We start from the raw sequence: 16334 nt of genomic DNA on the forward strand, positions 1-16334 counted from the left end.
ATGACATTTGACAATTTTTATTTCCAGGTAATACTATTTACTTTAAAAACTCCCAGGATTATCCCAAACTGTAAGATACATATCCTGTATCCTGAAAAGTAAATTTACCAATGCTAATTTTAGGTAGAAAATGTCAGAAAATTCTTGTACATTACTTTTAACTTTTCACCAAAAATAGAAAATCAGTGTCCAGTAAAAATATGAGCTTTGTGAAAAGTAACAGATCAGTGTGTCCTTTAAAAAGGGACTAATTTTAGTGTCCACTAAACATGTGAGGTTTAAGAAATTACCTAAGAATTCAGACCTCAGGGAGAATGCAGAAAAAGAAGAAGCAAAGACCAGAGGCCCAAAAGAGCAACACTCCGGGTCATGCTCTCACTGAGGTTCTAGGTCAGGTTTTTTGCTGTGAAAGATAGGGCTAAAAATGCCCTCCAGAGAGTGAAAAGTTGGTTTGGACCTGGACAACTATGATGGTTTAGTCTTCTGTTCAGCGTGACACAAGGGAGGCACAGAGATCCGGGGGAAAATGGGCAATGGCGAAGGAAAAGCGTAACGGAAGGCAGGACTGTTGAGGGACCCCACGCAGGGTACATTCCCCAAGACAACGCCAGTGCAAGGAAATACTAACAAGCAGTTCCACGGCAGGCTGTCAGTGAGAGAGCAAAAGCTGGAGGGGTCTAGAAATCTTATTCAAAAACCCACTGCTTTTATGACAGCTTGTAAATTGCAGAAACAAATAATAAAGCTTCGGAGCGTGTCTTAGTTAGTAGGACACGATCCCCTGTTAGGGTACGGTTATAATTAGGCAATCCTAGTTTACCTACATAGAGTGCTCTGCATGCACACTCACACACACACACACACACACACACACACACACACACACTCGGGAAAGGGCTCCATCTCTGTCCAGAAATGAAAGGATTGTTATTGTTACCTATTACATTAACTTTGCTTCTGTGTGATAAAGATGTCCTGCCCTGTCTTCCTCATAAATGCTCCCAATTTCTGCTAAGTACAGAGGTGCCTCCTCTGGGGCCTCTGTTATGACCCCTGAGCCACACTGGTGAAATTAACCATTGCTCACATAAAGCAGAACAAACACAGAGAGCTAATTGACAAGCTACAGCCCATCACTGAGAGAGCTGCTACAAGGGACTTCTGTTTCAAACTGTAAGTACTCTGTCTTCGCGAAAGCAAGTGCCATGTAAAATATAAAAATATATCCTCTGAAATGCTTCCATAAATTGATAACAAAGAAGGCAAATATAAGTGATGAGCGTGAATTGGGTTTTGGCCTTCTGGGCATTTGTCTACTGACCTTGACCTTGAGTTTTCATTTTAATCATCTCCCTTCCCCTGCATTAGCTTCCTTTGGCCATTCTCTAAGAATCTCCTAGATTTCTCTAGTGGTCTCGCTTCCTCCTTTTTTTTGGCCTTGTTAAGGTATAATTGCTGTGGTTGGTATCTGGCTGTCCCCACACAGGCAGATGAGCTCTAAGGCCGGGGCTGCGGACAGTGACTGGATTATGGGGCGCTACCGGGGGCTTGGCATAGGAGGGTGGGCCTGGCCTGGAAGATGCATGCCCCTCTCTGGTCCTCCCCTCTCTCTGCTTCCTGCCTGCCAGGAGGTGATCACCTTTTGTTGTTGTTGTTGCTTTCCTTTATTGGTACATTGTCGGTAAACAATACAGTTACATTCATCATTGGAATCTTGTACTTCTGCATGATTTATCTCGGTTCTTATTTTCCCCCATTTCCCTAGCCTCGCTTCACCCCCTCCACCTTTCCCTATTTACAGAGAATTTGTTTCCATTTTTTTCCTTTTCTCTTATTTTTTTTTCTTTTCCCTTCTCAGTTTTCCCATACCCCTCGCACTTTTCCTATACCTTTGGACATTTTTTTCCTATTACACAATATCAATTGTACATTTTGATTCTTATTTACACTTGTAGTTTTTAATCACACCAGAGAAACTATTTGGTATTTACACATGTGACTTATTAAGAGTATGTCCTCAATATACATCCACTTAACATATGTCACATCTAGTTTCTCATTCTTCATGGCTGAGTAGTATTATATTGTATAAAAAAAACCACATCTTGTTTATCCAGTCTCCAGCTGATGGACAATTGGGCTGTTTCCAAGTTTTAGCTATTACGAACTGTGCCGTTATAAACATGGGTGAGCATATATCACTGTGGTATGATTGTTTTAGTTCTTTTGGAAAGATACCCAGCAGAGGGATGGCTGGGTCAAATGGAACCTCCAGTCCCAGCTCTTTGAGGTATCTCCATACTGATTTCCATAGTGGTTGCACCAGTCTGCACTCCCACCAACAATGGAGAAGGGTTCCTTTCTCCCCACAACCCTGCCAAATATGTTATGGGTTCATTTCTTGATAGCAGCCATTCTTTCTGGAGTGAGATGGAATCTCAATTTTTTCATCTGTATCTCTTCAATGACCAGTGATGTTGAACATTTTTTCATATGTTTATTTGCTGCTTTTACTTCATCTGAGAATGCCTGTTCATTTCAGATGCCCATTTTTGAATTGGGTTTTTAAATTTTGGGGGTCTGATTATTTTGAGTTCTTTATATATTCTAAATAGTAGACCTTTGTCTTGTCTGAAGAACAGCTTGTAAAAACTTTTGCCCATTGTAGGTTGTCTCTTAGCTCTGTTGGTGGTTTCTCTTGCAGTGCAGAAGCTTTTTAAAAAGATGAGATCCCAGTTGTTGATTCTTTGTGGTAGTTCCCGTGCTACTGAGAATCTGTTCATAAAATCTTTTCCTATGCCAATGTCTTTGAGAATTCTACCTAATATCTTCAACCAAGTTTAGTGTTTCTGTTTTAATATTTAGATCTTTAATCCACTTGGATTTTAGTCTAGTGCATGGTGAAAGATAAGGATCTACTTTAAATCTCTGGCAAGTTCAAAAACAGTTTTTCCAACACCATTTATTAAAGAGACTCTCTTTCCTCCAGTGAAGATGGTTGGTTCCTTTTCAAAGCTGATGTAGCTGAGTATGTTTGGAGTTGTTTCTGCATCTTCTAATATATCCCACTGATCCATGGGTCTGTTTGTCATTACCATGCTGTTTTTAACACAGTGGCTTGTAGTATAGTTTTGAGTTGGGGATTGTGATACCCCCTGCCATATCTCTGTTGCCTAGAATTGCTTTTGCTATTCTAGGTCTCTTCTGATTCCAAATGAAGTTTTGGATTGTTTTCTCTAGTTCAGTGAAATATACTGATGGGATTTCAATTGGGATTGTATTGAATCTGTATAGCAGTTTAGGAGGTAAGGCAATTTTCACTGTTTCTTCTTACCCAGGAACAGAGGATATCTTTCCATTTTCTGATATCTTCTTCGATCTCTTTTTTCAGAGTGCTGAAGTTCTCAATGTAGAGGTCTTTTGCTTCCTTTGTTAGATTAATTTCTAGATATTTCACTTTTGGGGATGCTTTTGTGAAGGGATTGTTTCCCTAATTTCACTCTCAGTGAGTCTGTTACTATTGATTTTTGAGTGTTGAACTTGTGTCCAGCTACTCCTCTGAATCTGTCAATTCAATTAAGTCTAGAAGTCTTTTGGTAGAGTTGGTAGAGTTTTTTGTGTCTTCTATGTAGAGTATTATATCATCAGCAAATAATGACAGTTTAACTTCTTCCTTTCCTTTCTTTATTGCTTTTATTTTGTTCTCGTCTAATTGCTGTGGCAAATGCTTCCTAAACTATATTGAACAGGAGTGGTGACAGTGGACATCCTTGTCTTGTTCCTGATTTCAGTGTGAAGGTTTTCAGTTCTTGACCATTTAGTAAGATATTGGCCATTTGTTTTTGTATAGATAACATTTATCAAGTTGAGATAAAGACCATCTATTCCAATTTTCTTCAGGGTTTAGTTTTACCATGGATGGGTGTTGAATTTTGTTGAATGCTTTTTCCACATCTATTGAGATGATCATATGGTTTTTGTCATTGACTCTGTTAATATAATGTATTACATTTATTGATTTATCATCCTTGTATAAAGGATGGGATAAATCCAATTTGTCAGGGTGTATGATCTTCTTCATGACCCTCTGTATTCTGTTTGCCAGTATGTTATGGAGGATTTTTGCATCTATGTTCATTAGGGAGATTGTCCTGTAGTTCTTTTGGGTCTTTCCCTGGTTTTGGAATCAAAGTAATATTTGCTTCTATGAATGAATAAAGTATCCTTTCAATTTCACTGAAAAGTTTCAAAAATAGTGGCAGTGGTTCTTCTCTAAATGTTTTGTAGAATTCAGCAGTGAAGCCATCAGGACCTCGGCTTTTCTTTGTTGGTAAATTTTTAATTATGTTTTCAATTTCACTGATTGTAATGGGGTGCTTAGAATTTTTATATCTTCTACATTCAACTTTGGTAATTCATATGTATCTGGAAATCTGTCCATTTCTTCTGTATTTTCCATTTTATTAGAATACAGGTTCTCAAAGTAGGTACTGATGATCCTCTGGATTTCTGCTATTATCTGTTGTGACTTCATCTTTTTTGTTCCTAATTGCATGGATTTGAGCTTTTTTTTTTTCCTTTTTTGGTATGGTTGGCTAAAGGTTTTATCGATTTTATTTATTCTTTCAAAAAACCAATTCTTTGATTTGTTAATTTTTAAAGTTGTTCTCTTAGTCTCTACTGCATTGATTTTTGCTCTGATCTTTATAATTCCCTCCCTTGTACGAGCTTTGGGTTTGTCTTGCTCTTCCTTTTCTAGAAGTTTAAGATTCATCATTAGGTTGTTTATCTGAGCTCGCTCTGTTTTCCTACTGTGGACATTCACTGCTATGAATTTCCCTTATAGAACTGTTTTCATTGTGTCACATAGATTCCTGTATATTGTACTGGCCTTATCATTAAATTATAAAAATTGTCTAATTTCTTCTTTAATTTCCTCTGTAACCCATTGGTTGTTCAGGAGAGTGCTATTCAATTTCCATGTGTTTGTGAAGTTCTTGTGGTTTCCTAGGTTATTGATCCCCAGTATAATTGCACTATGGTCTGATAATATACATGGGATAACTTCAATTCCTTTGCATTTACTTAAACATGTTCTGTGAATGAGTATATGGTCTGTTTTGGAGAATGACCCATGTGCAGCCGAAAATAATGTATATTCTGATTTTGTGGGGTGGAACACTGTGTAGACGTCTATGAAGTCCATTTGCTCAAAAGCTCGGTTGAGTTCTAGTATTTCGTTGTTGGTTTTTTGTCTAGATGATCTGTCTATTTGTGACAGTGAGATATTGAGGTCCCCCACTACAATTGTATTAATGCTTACTTGGTTTTTCATGTCCCTTAATATTTGTTTTGTGTAGTTGGGGCCATTAGTATTTGATGAATATATATTTACGACTGTCATCTCTTCCCCTTGGATTGTCCCCTTTACAAGGATGTAGTGATCTTCTTTGTCTTTCTTAATTAGTTTTGGTTTGAAATTTACTTTGCCTGCAAATAAAGATAGCTACCCCTGCTTTTTTCCAGGTTCAGTCACATGGTTAACAATTTTCCATCCTTTTACTTTCAGTCTATGAGTTTCTATTTGAACTAGGTGTGTTTCTTGTATACAGCATATTGTTAGATTTTGCTTCTTAATCCATTTTGCCAGTCTATTTCTTTTGATTGGTGAATCGAGGTCACTAACCTTGATGGTTATAACTGATATGTACTGACATCCTCATAACGTTACTTTCCTGTTGTTGACTCTTTTTAATTTTTCCCCCCTCTCTAATTTCTTGCCTTGCCTGCTGGATTTGCTCTATTGGGCCTCGTGGAGTTTTGATCTTCATTTTTTTTTCTAGGATATTATTTAGAATTGTCTGAAATGCTAGTTTGGTATTCATGAAGTGTCTCAGGTGTTCTTTGTCATGGAAGTATCTTATTTCCCCAACAATTTTGAAAGAGAGTTTTGCAAAATACACCTGTCTAGGTTGGAATTTGTTTTCTTTTAGGGCTTGAAATACTTCACTCTTAGCTCTCCTTGACTGGAGGGTTTGGATTGAAAAGTCTGTTGTGATTTTGATGGGCTTTCCTCTGCATGTGATTAGTTTCTTTTCTCTAAGTGCTTGTAGTATTTGGTTCTTCTGTTGGATTTCTGGGATCTTGATTATTATATGTTGAGGTATAGATTTTTTGTGTTCATGGCTATTTGGAGTCCTATAAGCCTCACTTACCTGTGTGTCAAATTCTTTTGCTCTGTTTGGGAAATTCTCTGCCATTAATTCTGTGAACCTTTTTTTTAAAAATGTCACTTGTACTTTTTCTCCCACTTTTCATGGGCTCCTATCAGTCTTACATTATTCTTCTTTGCATCATCTAGGAGGTGGTGGGTTGATTTCTCATGTTCCCTTACTTTTTTAATGAGATCCCTCTTTTCACAGTCACTGACCACCATCCTGTCTTCTATATCCGATATCCTGTCTTCAGATTGGCTCAGCCTGTTATGTATACTTTCAATAGAGTTTTTAATCTCCTGGATATCTGTTTGAATCCATTTCATGGATTCCATTTCTTTCCTATGTTGTGCATTCGTGGTGTCTATCATGGTCCTGAGCTCATGTATTTTTTATCCGTTTCTGTTCTACAGCCTCTAATCATGTTTTTCATTCTGCTCACCATCTCTGTAGTCATCTCAGAAGTTATTTCTGTTTTGAATTTTTCTAGAGCCTCATTCATCTGTTTTATTACTTCCTGTGCTATCAGTTCAGGTGTCCAGGTGGTTGATTATCAGACTTTTCCACCTCATTTCCTTCAGAATTTGCCTTTGATGAACAGACAGCTTTTGTTTGTGCTTGTGTCTTGCTTGACTGGCTCCTCATTTCTATTTTTGTTCTTGGTACTGTCCTTGGTTTAATTCCTGGGTTACTACTTTGATCTTTCTGTTATAGCTTGTCCTTAGGTTTTGAGTCCCTAATGACTCTGAGGCAATCTCATTTTCATTATACCAGGAAGGACAGCTGATTAAATAAATCAGAAAACCTTAGCTCAAGTAATACAATCAGTAACACAACAGCATCTAGCACAGCTTAGAAAAATAACAATTTAGGGTAGTTATTAATCTCTCACCTTTAACTGTGTGAATTAAATCAAAATTGAGGCTAGAGCTCAGAACAATGGCCCTTATGACCCCCTAGGCCTCTACGGTATGAAGGCAGGTACCAGCCTAACCAGGAGGCCAGAGGTGTGTGGCAGGGGGGTGGGTGTGCAGGCGCCCATGCGGCTCTGCCTCTCACTGTTCCTCTGCCAAGGCCCCACCTGAGCAGCCTTCTCCTGCCAGATGCTTGCACCATGGCTCCGTCACCATGGAGTCCTCACCCATGGGCTAAAAACATGAGCTGAAATTGACTTCTCTTCCTTTAAGGTGCAGGTAAGTGACTATGATGATAAGTGACAAATGAAGTTGTATATGCAAATCCAGCACTCTTAAACTGAGCTCTCTATTAAAAGTTGTGAGGACCAGAAACCCTGTATCTCTACTATATATGTACATAAAATCCAGTTATGCACATTTTATATGATAAATCATAAAATCTCAAGAAAATGAATAGCTCTCTTTGCATATGTATTTGTCAGTTCAAAATTTATAAAACTGTATTTTAACATTTTAAATTACAGTGATTATTTAGCTTTCATTTTTCATGACACTTTAGCCACCAGTGCAGGGATCAACTTCAACTTGAAAAATACAGACGTTGATCAATTTACAGCCCACTACTAATTCACAGAGCCACTGTCTGATGTTTTAGTGAGAGGATACACATACCAATTATAACATGCACTATTGGGTCTATACTCCCCATCCTGTCATATTTTACTGAAACACAGGAAAGTGCTAGGGTGAATATTTTTAAAATTGAAGATTAGTAAAAGCAATTAAGAATAGTAATTAAAATCTATCATATATACTTTCAAAATGCAAAACCATACTTCTACTAATTAACACAATGAGTTTCAGAGTCAAATCTGGTAAAGACAGGATACTCTTAGAGGTATGATACAGTACCGTCCTACATCAATAATACTAGATTCAGTTTTGGTTTGAAATTTACTTTGTCTGCAAATAAGATTGCTATCCCTGTTTTTTTCTGGGCTCCTGTGACATGGAGAATTGTTTTCTATCTCTATGAATGTAAAATATCTAGTACCTGCTTTATGATACATAGTAGGGACTGTGCTTTATCAGAGCTACATTTAATGATATTACTCTAGAAGGGTCTCTTTCCAGATGATGATTAAGAGTCTAATAGAAAAAATGGTGCCAGGTACCGCAATAGCAACAGAACTTTGCTGTTGTCTGGATATTATTCTTTTCTTTGTTTTTTTTTTTTTAATGGAATGTGCTGAATGTCTATAATTTTGTTCAGATGACTGCAGAACCTGGAAAAGCTCTTGCTGCTAACGATGTATAACATACTATTATTAGTCTTTTATCTCCAGAATTAAGGATTATTTTAATCTTACATCATTGCCTTTTCTCTTTTACTTTCCTTTTTAGTTTTATTTTAGGATTCCCTATTTTTAATGTTCATACAGAGATTTCTTTAACTGAAACACCGAATAGTTTCTTTGGTGTGAAAAACTATAATAGTACACAGGATCCTAATGAGATAATTAATAATGTGAAATAGGAAGTAAAGGGCTAAAGGTGTAGGGAAAGTAGGAAGGGTGGGGGAAAGGTAATAAGGGAGAGGAAAAAAATATGAGAAATTGAAAAAATGGAAATAAAGTGTTTGTAAATGGGGAGGGGAGGAGGGGGTGAAGGGAGGGCAGGGACAAGGGGAAAAAATGAGAATCAAGACCTATTATGTAAAGGTACAAAATTCCAATGATGAATGTAATTGTATTATATACCTAGATTGTACCAATAAACTCAATAAAAAGAAAAAAAGGCAAACAAAAAGAAAAAGAAAAAAACAAAAAGATAGGATACTCTTAACATGGAAATTCATAGAAAATAATCTATGTTTCAGAACTAAAATTGTAAACATTGGGATAGTTACAAAAATGACAGCATAAATCTCAATCTTCATTAGATATGGAGTCTATCACCATAGCTTTGTCAAAAACAGGTAAATTTAAAAAACACTCCATGATATCAGTGTCAATTTCTTATCAGTTATTGATACTTGTCTTTCCCGTGTTCACTTTGGGAGAACATAGGAACGTATTTACCAAGTAGGTGACCTTACGCTATTTATTTTGCACAGAAATCTGGATGGCTGTGTTTGTAGAGGCAGAGAGGACTAGAATAGAGCCAACATTCTATCTCATATTGATAACTAAAAAAAATTCAAGAAAACTATACCTGTTTTGGAGGATGATATACTAAACTGTTTTTAAAAAGTAACTTTTTAAATTAACAATTTGGTATTTCAAGAAGGCTTGAGTCACAACAACAGCCTACTTTTCTGTCTTATTTAGTTGAATCAACATAGTGTATATTTATTTCAACTTTGTCTTTAGTTTAAAAATTGACATGAAATCTGGGAGGTTGAGGCAGGAAGATCTGAAGTTCCAGCCTAGCCTGGGCAACTTAGTGACTTAACAAGATCTTGTCTTAAAATATAAATAAATAAACAAACAAACAAACAAATAAATAAATAAATAAATAGGGCTGGGGGTGTAGTTCAATGTGAAAGCCCTTGGTTCAAACCCCAGTAACACACACACACACATACACACACACACACACATATACACACACACACACACTCTCAGAGGCATAATGAGAGAATCTGAATTCAAGTGCAGATTTACCCTCTTAGTAAGTCATTAAGATTCTTAAGATGTTCGTTTCTTAATTTGCAGGTGCTGTGTTTATCTCATCAGTTAATGTTAAGTTTAAGATAACAGGTGTGGGATGGGGTTCAGGTCTCATTCAGCTGTTACCAAGACAGCACCTTTATGAAGGCAACAACCCCTTTCAGCCTCAGTTTCTCCGCCCATGACACAAGGGCACTGATTCGCAAAGTCCTTTCCATATTCATGAGCCTGTGGTCTTGTACTGAAATGCTCATAAGAAAACTATCAGAGCATGCTTTTGTTTCCTATGCGAGTGACATGTAATCCTTAGGTGTTCATGATTAATTTTAGAGTCTGTCCTGAAAATGGAAGTCATTAACTTGGCAGAGGCGCCCTCACATCCCTTACAAATGTGGTGTGGTATTAATTTCTTACCCACGTGGCAGAACGGTAAATGGTAAATGTAGGAGAGAGGCAATCATGGGGAATTATGAGAATCATTACATGGTATGAAATTGGAGCATTAGGAAAGAATCTGCCCTTGAAATAAAGAAAAACAGAGTCTGTGTTATATTACCAATCGTCCACATTAGAATCCACACAACCCACGCAAACAAAAGATTACAACTAAATACAAGGCACAGCCGCCGTTGCTTAACAATCTGTTACTCTTTCAATTACTTGTTCTTCTGTGGTGCTACACTTGGGTTTGGGAAACGCCACAACCAGACACAGAGCAGGCACACGGGTCATGCGCTCACTGTAAACGCCACGCAAGCAGGGATTTGTGCCTGGGTTGTGCACTGATGCATCCTCAGTGCCGAAAATGGCGCCTGGTACACAGTAAGCGCAGGATAATAAATGTGTTTGTCACACACAAGGTCCTCCTTCCTTTCATTATTCTGCTGAGAGTGGACAAGCTACATTCTTTTAGAATTTTTATTGACTTGTCTTCATATCACTAACCTGCCTCTATAAAAAGTGGTAAACCACAATAATTTAACCAAGGGCAGCCCTAATAAACGGGAGTCATTTTGAGTGACAGTAAACAGCCAACCCAAATACTTCAGATCTGCTTGTCACCTTCATCTGGATCAATCAGAAGTCACATTTCCTCTTATTTTTAAGAATACTAAACAAATAAACTAAAGGACTATAGGACTGCTCTTTTTATACTGTTAGAGTACTTCAAAAAATGGAGGACAATATTTACATTAATTTATAAAGTGGGATTAAAAATACATGAAAAAGGAGCTATTGATAAACATGTCTCTCTGTATTTCTTCCTTTTAAAACTCCAAGCCGTGTGGTCTGCCTCCTGCCCACATCAAAGCAAGCCCACAGACTCAGGGCAAGAGCATGGGGTTTGCTCAGTATCTCTCTTCCCGTGCTGAAACACATCTCACAAAAATGCTCTTTGGACCAGCAACAAACTTAGAAAACCAGAAACAGAACAGGAAGATAAACCCACAAGAGAAAAGAACCATGACGAGGCTACACCCTCTCCTAGCTTTCTCTAAAAACATTTTTCTTACCGGATGAACACAGTAAGTCAAAGAGCTCTATTTATAATGCATCGGTCTGGTGGTGGCACAGATGGATCAGTAAACAAACTCTGTTCTTTGGGAAGACATGAGCCTATAATTTGTCATGTAGGCTTTTAGAACAGCATGTCTGGCACAGAAAATATTGAAATGAAAGGATGGATAAATCTGTGAGCAAATGAAAAATTTTAAAGTAATTCAAGAGGAAGGATAATGTGTAAGCAGGAGCCCAGGAGTGTAGCTCAGTGGTGTTGCACTTACTGGCCAGGTACAAGGTCCTGAGTTCAGTGTCTGGTTAAAAATAAAAGGATAATGTATAAACAGGCTCGATTCTCATTATTCTTATACTATCTATCTTTTTCTTCTAGTCATCTACGTCAGAATTTACGCTTAAAAGGAGAGGAATAGGGGCCAGGGATTTGGCTCAGTGGCTCTGCTGCCTGCCTCTCAAGTGCATGAGTCCCAGCTTTATCCCGGCACTAAAATAAATAAATACATAAATAATAAACAAATAAACAAAATGAAAAGAGAGGAATAATTGAAAGGTACTAAGCCTCACTTGAGAAATTCCCATTGTAAAAGTCAAGGCATTATTCTGGCAAAGAAAAGAATAAATCCAGAGACAAAGAAAAAATGGAGCCCGAGTGTGGTGGTGCATACCTGTAATCCAGGTACTGGAAGGCTGAGGCAGGAGGATCACAAGTTCAAGGATGGCCTGGACAACTCAGAGAGATCCTGTCTCATGATAAATATACATTAAAGGACTGCAGAGTTACTCAGTGTTTCCAGGGTTCAATCCTTAGTGCAGGGGAGGAAAAAGTGTGTCTGCACAGGTACGCTCGAGGGAGTTTTGAGGAGTGGGAGGAAGCCATGGGGTCACCCAGCATGCTGTGATTTATTCAGTTTTGCTACAAGTTATCAGCGAAACCCCTGTGCAATTTCTTAGGAGCTGTAGTAAGGATTGAAAATACCTTCCATTTGTATCTAGATGTCATTTATTCCACAAACATTTATTCAAAAAGGCAGCTTCTTAGGACTGTGTTTGTATAGGCAGCCTTGGGAGAGACAGGCCTTATGGTGAATTAGGAAAGCTCAGCTTTATGTAGGTTACTAAATAAAACAAAGCAAAAACAGACCCAGAAGGAGATAATCACATTCCCTCATGTTTGTATTCTGTTCTTTGAGGACAACCGTATATAGAAAATGGGACACAGTCATTATAGTAAACAGCATGACGTTTCCTTAAAAAGTTAAAAATATCAACCCCAGTTCTGGATGGATGGATACATATATGTACCCAAAGGAAATGAAATCAGTATGTCAAAGACAGGGCTCACTTCTGTGTTCGTGGCAGCAGCACACACGATAGCTAGGATACGGAATCTGCCAAAGTGTCTTTCAGGGCCACATCTACACAACAGAATACTAGATGAAACTGGAGGACATTATGCTAAGTGAAACAAGCCGGGCACACAGACAAATTCTGCATGCTCTCATTGCATGTGGAATTAAAAATGTCAATTTTATAGAAGCTGACAGTGGACAAGTGCCACCAACAAGGTTTGGGAGAAATAAGAGAAGATGGTCAAGGGGTATACAGCTTCAGCTACACAGGATGAATAAGGACGCAAGATCTATTGCACACTGTGGTGACTATGATTAATAACGATCTTCTATCCCTGAGAATTGTTGGAAAGTAAGTTCTAAATGGAAATTATAAATTTATAACAAATTATAAATGTCCTCACTGCAAAAAGTATCAGGTGTGTGAGAGGATGGATGTCAATTACTTGATTTGACCATTTCACAATGTGCAGATACATCAAAATGTCAGCTGGTGAACCGTAAGTATGTACAAGGTGTTCTCATTTCCAGCAGATGAACTTCTGGAGTTCAGCAGCTTACCTAGGAGGCCTGCTGTTCCCTGAGCCGCTTTTTCCCGTAGCTGGTCATGACACTCTTTTGTTCTCCTCTAAAGGTTACAGTAAAGAACTCTCAGGCCTCATGAATCTCTCATGAGTTGTGATTCAGTGCAAACAAATTCCAACCACCACGTGCCTGAGAAATGTCTTCCACCTAAATGCACAGGAATCAAAACTGCCAACAACAGTAACCCAAGGCCACTTCCATTACGAATTTGGCCTTTGCCTAAAAAAAAAAAATTACTACAGTGCTCCCTAGATAATGACTCACATAAGATGTTCTCCATGGTTAACAATGGGATTTGTCTTGCAGCTGCTGCCAGGAAGCATGGGGCTGACCATAGCCAACAAGACCCGGACGGAGCTCTGGTCTCCAAACAGAGTACGGCACAGCTCATTCCTCTGGCTCTTCCAGGAGAAACTGAATGATGAGTGTGTGGCTGTCTTTTTGGAACAATCTGCTCTAGGCTTTCAGATCCTCTCTCCTGATTACTGGCTGACCTGTATATATTTTGGCAATGCTAGTGCCCTACGGGGCCTGATGGCTTGCCAGGCACTTAAGGGCCTCGGTTCAGATGAACTTTCAAAAAGCCAAGATAAGTAGACTAACTTCCTACAAAAGTATTTTCTTCTGATCTTTGAAATGTTAAAGGGGCCACGTCAGTGGGTTATTTTGAGCAAGGAAAGGGTGCCTCATAAAGGCTGCCATTGTAAACAACCAACCTCCCAGCCAGTCATCTCAGCCGGGGACACACAGCTTCCTGACAGAAGCAGTGACCTGCACGGTGAGGTTGAGGGCCAGGGCAGATGAACTCAGAAAAGTACATTTCTGTGTAAGTTATGCATGGGGTTATTACAAAGATCCAATATGACAACGTACAGAAAATTCCCAGTGTCATCCCCGGCAATGCCCACCATGGTTACTGCAGAAACACATCCTACCTGTTTCTTAGACTGAATGAAGAGATATAAAAGAAAAATAATGTTTCGGTCTTCTTCTCGTGTATCTTTAATTTTGGACCACAGTATTTCAAAAGTATTATAATACTGTGCAGGATACTTGAAATTTTATATGTTCTTGTAATAAAACATCTCGTTAGCAACAAACCAATGGGAAGGGGAAAGCAAACCTATTAAATGCTTAACTGGACTTCTTCAGCAGATGTGTAATTCCCCAGTTAGAGAACGAAAGGAGCCCTGGGTATCATTGTAAAACAAGGAGATTTAGATAGAGAGGTCTGAGAGGCTGCAGGGTCCTGCATGAAGAAAAGCAGCTGCTCGGGATCCCTGCACCCACCTTGTGGATTCCAACACTGACACGACGCTAATTCGCCCTTCAGTGGTAGGGGAAAGGGAAATGAGGCAATAAACACCATCGCCAAGGGCTTCGGCTCCCTCTGTGGCTTTGAGTCCTCACAGCGGCCTTGCAGCACAGGCGTTATCAGCACTACTTTGCATATACGGAAATTTAGGCCAATAAAACCTCAAGGTTGCCGGGCATGGTGGCACACGCCTGTAATCCCAGCACTTGGGAGGCTGAGGCAGGGGGATTGTTGAGAGTTCGAGACCAGCTTGGGATACATAGTGAGTTCCAGGTCAGTCTCAGCTATACAGTGAGACCCTGTCTCAAAAAGCCTTAAGGTCAGTGGCGAGCCAAGATGGAGCTTGGAGCCAGGTGTCACCTAAGGACCAGCCCTGGCCCTTTCCACGTGCCCAGCGCCCTTCAGACACTGAGTGTGCGCCAGGCCTACCAGTGAAGACAAATCACTTGTTCTTCCGCTGAGCAGAAGCTGAACAGCCGGAGGATGAAAGCCACTCCTCACATACCTGTGGCGGAGTCGATGGAGAACGCGGGTGTCAGGTGTCCAGGGCTGAGCTCATAAGCCACGGTCCCGTACATCCCGGCGTCTCTGTCCGTGGCCAGAACCTTGATGATCTCGGCACCCGGCTGGGTCTGGCCGCTGATGCTTCTCACGTAGGTTGACGGGTTAAACACCGGATGATTATCATTCACATCCTCCAGGTCCACACGGACAAAAGCTTGGGCGCTGAGCCCGCCCTGCAGGACGGAGGAACAGTGATTACGGGCGGGGCAGAGAGTAACGGAGAAAGGTCCCAGAACTGGCTTCTGAGACCACAAATACATCTGTATATTCACAGAGCCACACCCACACAGCCACACCCCTAGCATTCATTTTCCATTTTCCTTTACATCCAAGCTCCTAAACTTCAGAATCTGTATGTCCGTGCTGATCTTCAACATGGATGAGATTTCCCCTAAAAGAGGAAAGATTTAAGAGCAGAGGCCAGAGACATTTTTAAGTGAATCGGCTGCAGTGAGGAATAGGGGGGTTGGCTGGGAAAGCCTGAGCAGATTTTGGTGTAGACAGACCTACAGGAAGGGGCTAGGCTAAATTATCTGGAAGAAGAGATTCACCAGCAGCAGAGAGGGTGGAGAGGAAGGCCCCAGGTAGGAGCACAGGAGACCCCAGCTAGGAGAATGCGCCATGGCTTGCTCAGGGGCAGCGAGGAAGACAGCAGAGCCTGCATCACCGGCCAGGGCGCATTACGGAGGCCTTGGCCGGCCTCTCAGAGCCCAAGGCTCCTCCTCACCAGAGCGTTCTGAGCACGGGAAGGGCTGGACTGCACAGTGAGTGCAACTTTCTGAGGTGCTCTGAATGCAGTGCTCAGAACCCACTGCGAGCCCGCCAGCGAGGACAGAAGTGGGCTCAGGGAGGAGGACCCTGGAATCATTGAGTCAAGAGGGCAGCAGCCTGAACAGGGACAGCAGCAGTGAGGGAACGGACCCTTCCTCCCTGAAGTGGCACGGAACTTATCCTCCATCCTGGGGGCGAGGACTGTTTCAGAATTCTACATTTTTCAGGCCTTATAAATGTAAGGGAGTGCACCGAGAAGTGAGAAACAGACCTCAGACTAGTTATTTTGTGTTGCCTCCACCTAAAAACAAAAAGAAGGAACCAATAAAATAAAAGAAAATCATTCCTGCAATTTTTCCTTTGCTAAAGTAAAACATATGTTCCTGTTTTGGGGCACCCGTTTCCACTTCTATCTGGTTCATTTTGAC

General features: G+C 40.0%; 1 protein-coding gene across 1 annotated transcript in view; it reads right to left on the bottom strand.

The window, feature by feature from the left end:
- Window positions 1-16334, bottom strand: part of Dchs2 (dachsous cadherin-related 2) — a gene marked incomplete at its 5' end in the record, with an annotated part of 231612 nt that overhangs the window by 98500 nt on the left and 116778 nt on the right. The window contains one exon of the mRNA XM_010628006.3: window positions 15077-15308. Within this exon, the coding sequence (XP_010626308.1) occupies window positions 15077-15308 (232 nt within the window). The remainder of the gene's footprint in view (window positions 1-15076; window positions 15309-16334) is intronic.

The sequence above is a fragment of the Fukomys damarensis genome, unplaced genomic scaffold (genome assembly GCF_012274545.1).
Source record: "Fukomys damarensis isolate Sample0158 unplaced genomic scaffold, DMR_v1.0_HiC HiC_scaffold_38, whole genome shotgun sequence".
In the NCBI taxonomy this organism is placed as follows: domain Eukaryota; kingdom Metazoa; phylum Chordata; class Mammalia; order Rodentia; family Bathyergidae; genus Fukomys; species Fukomys damarensis.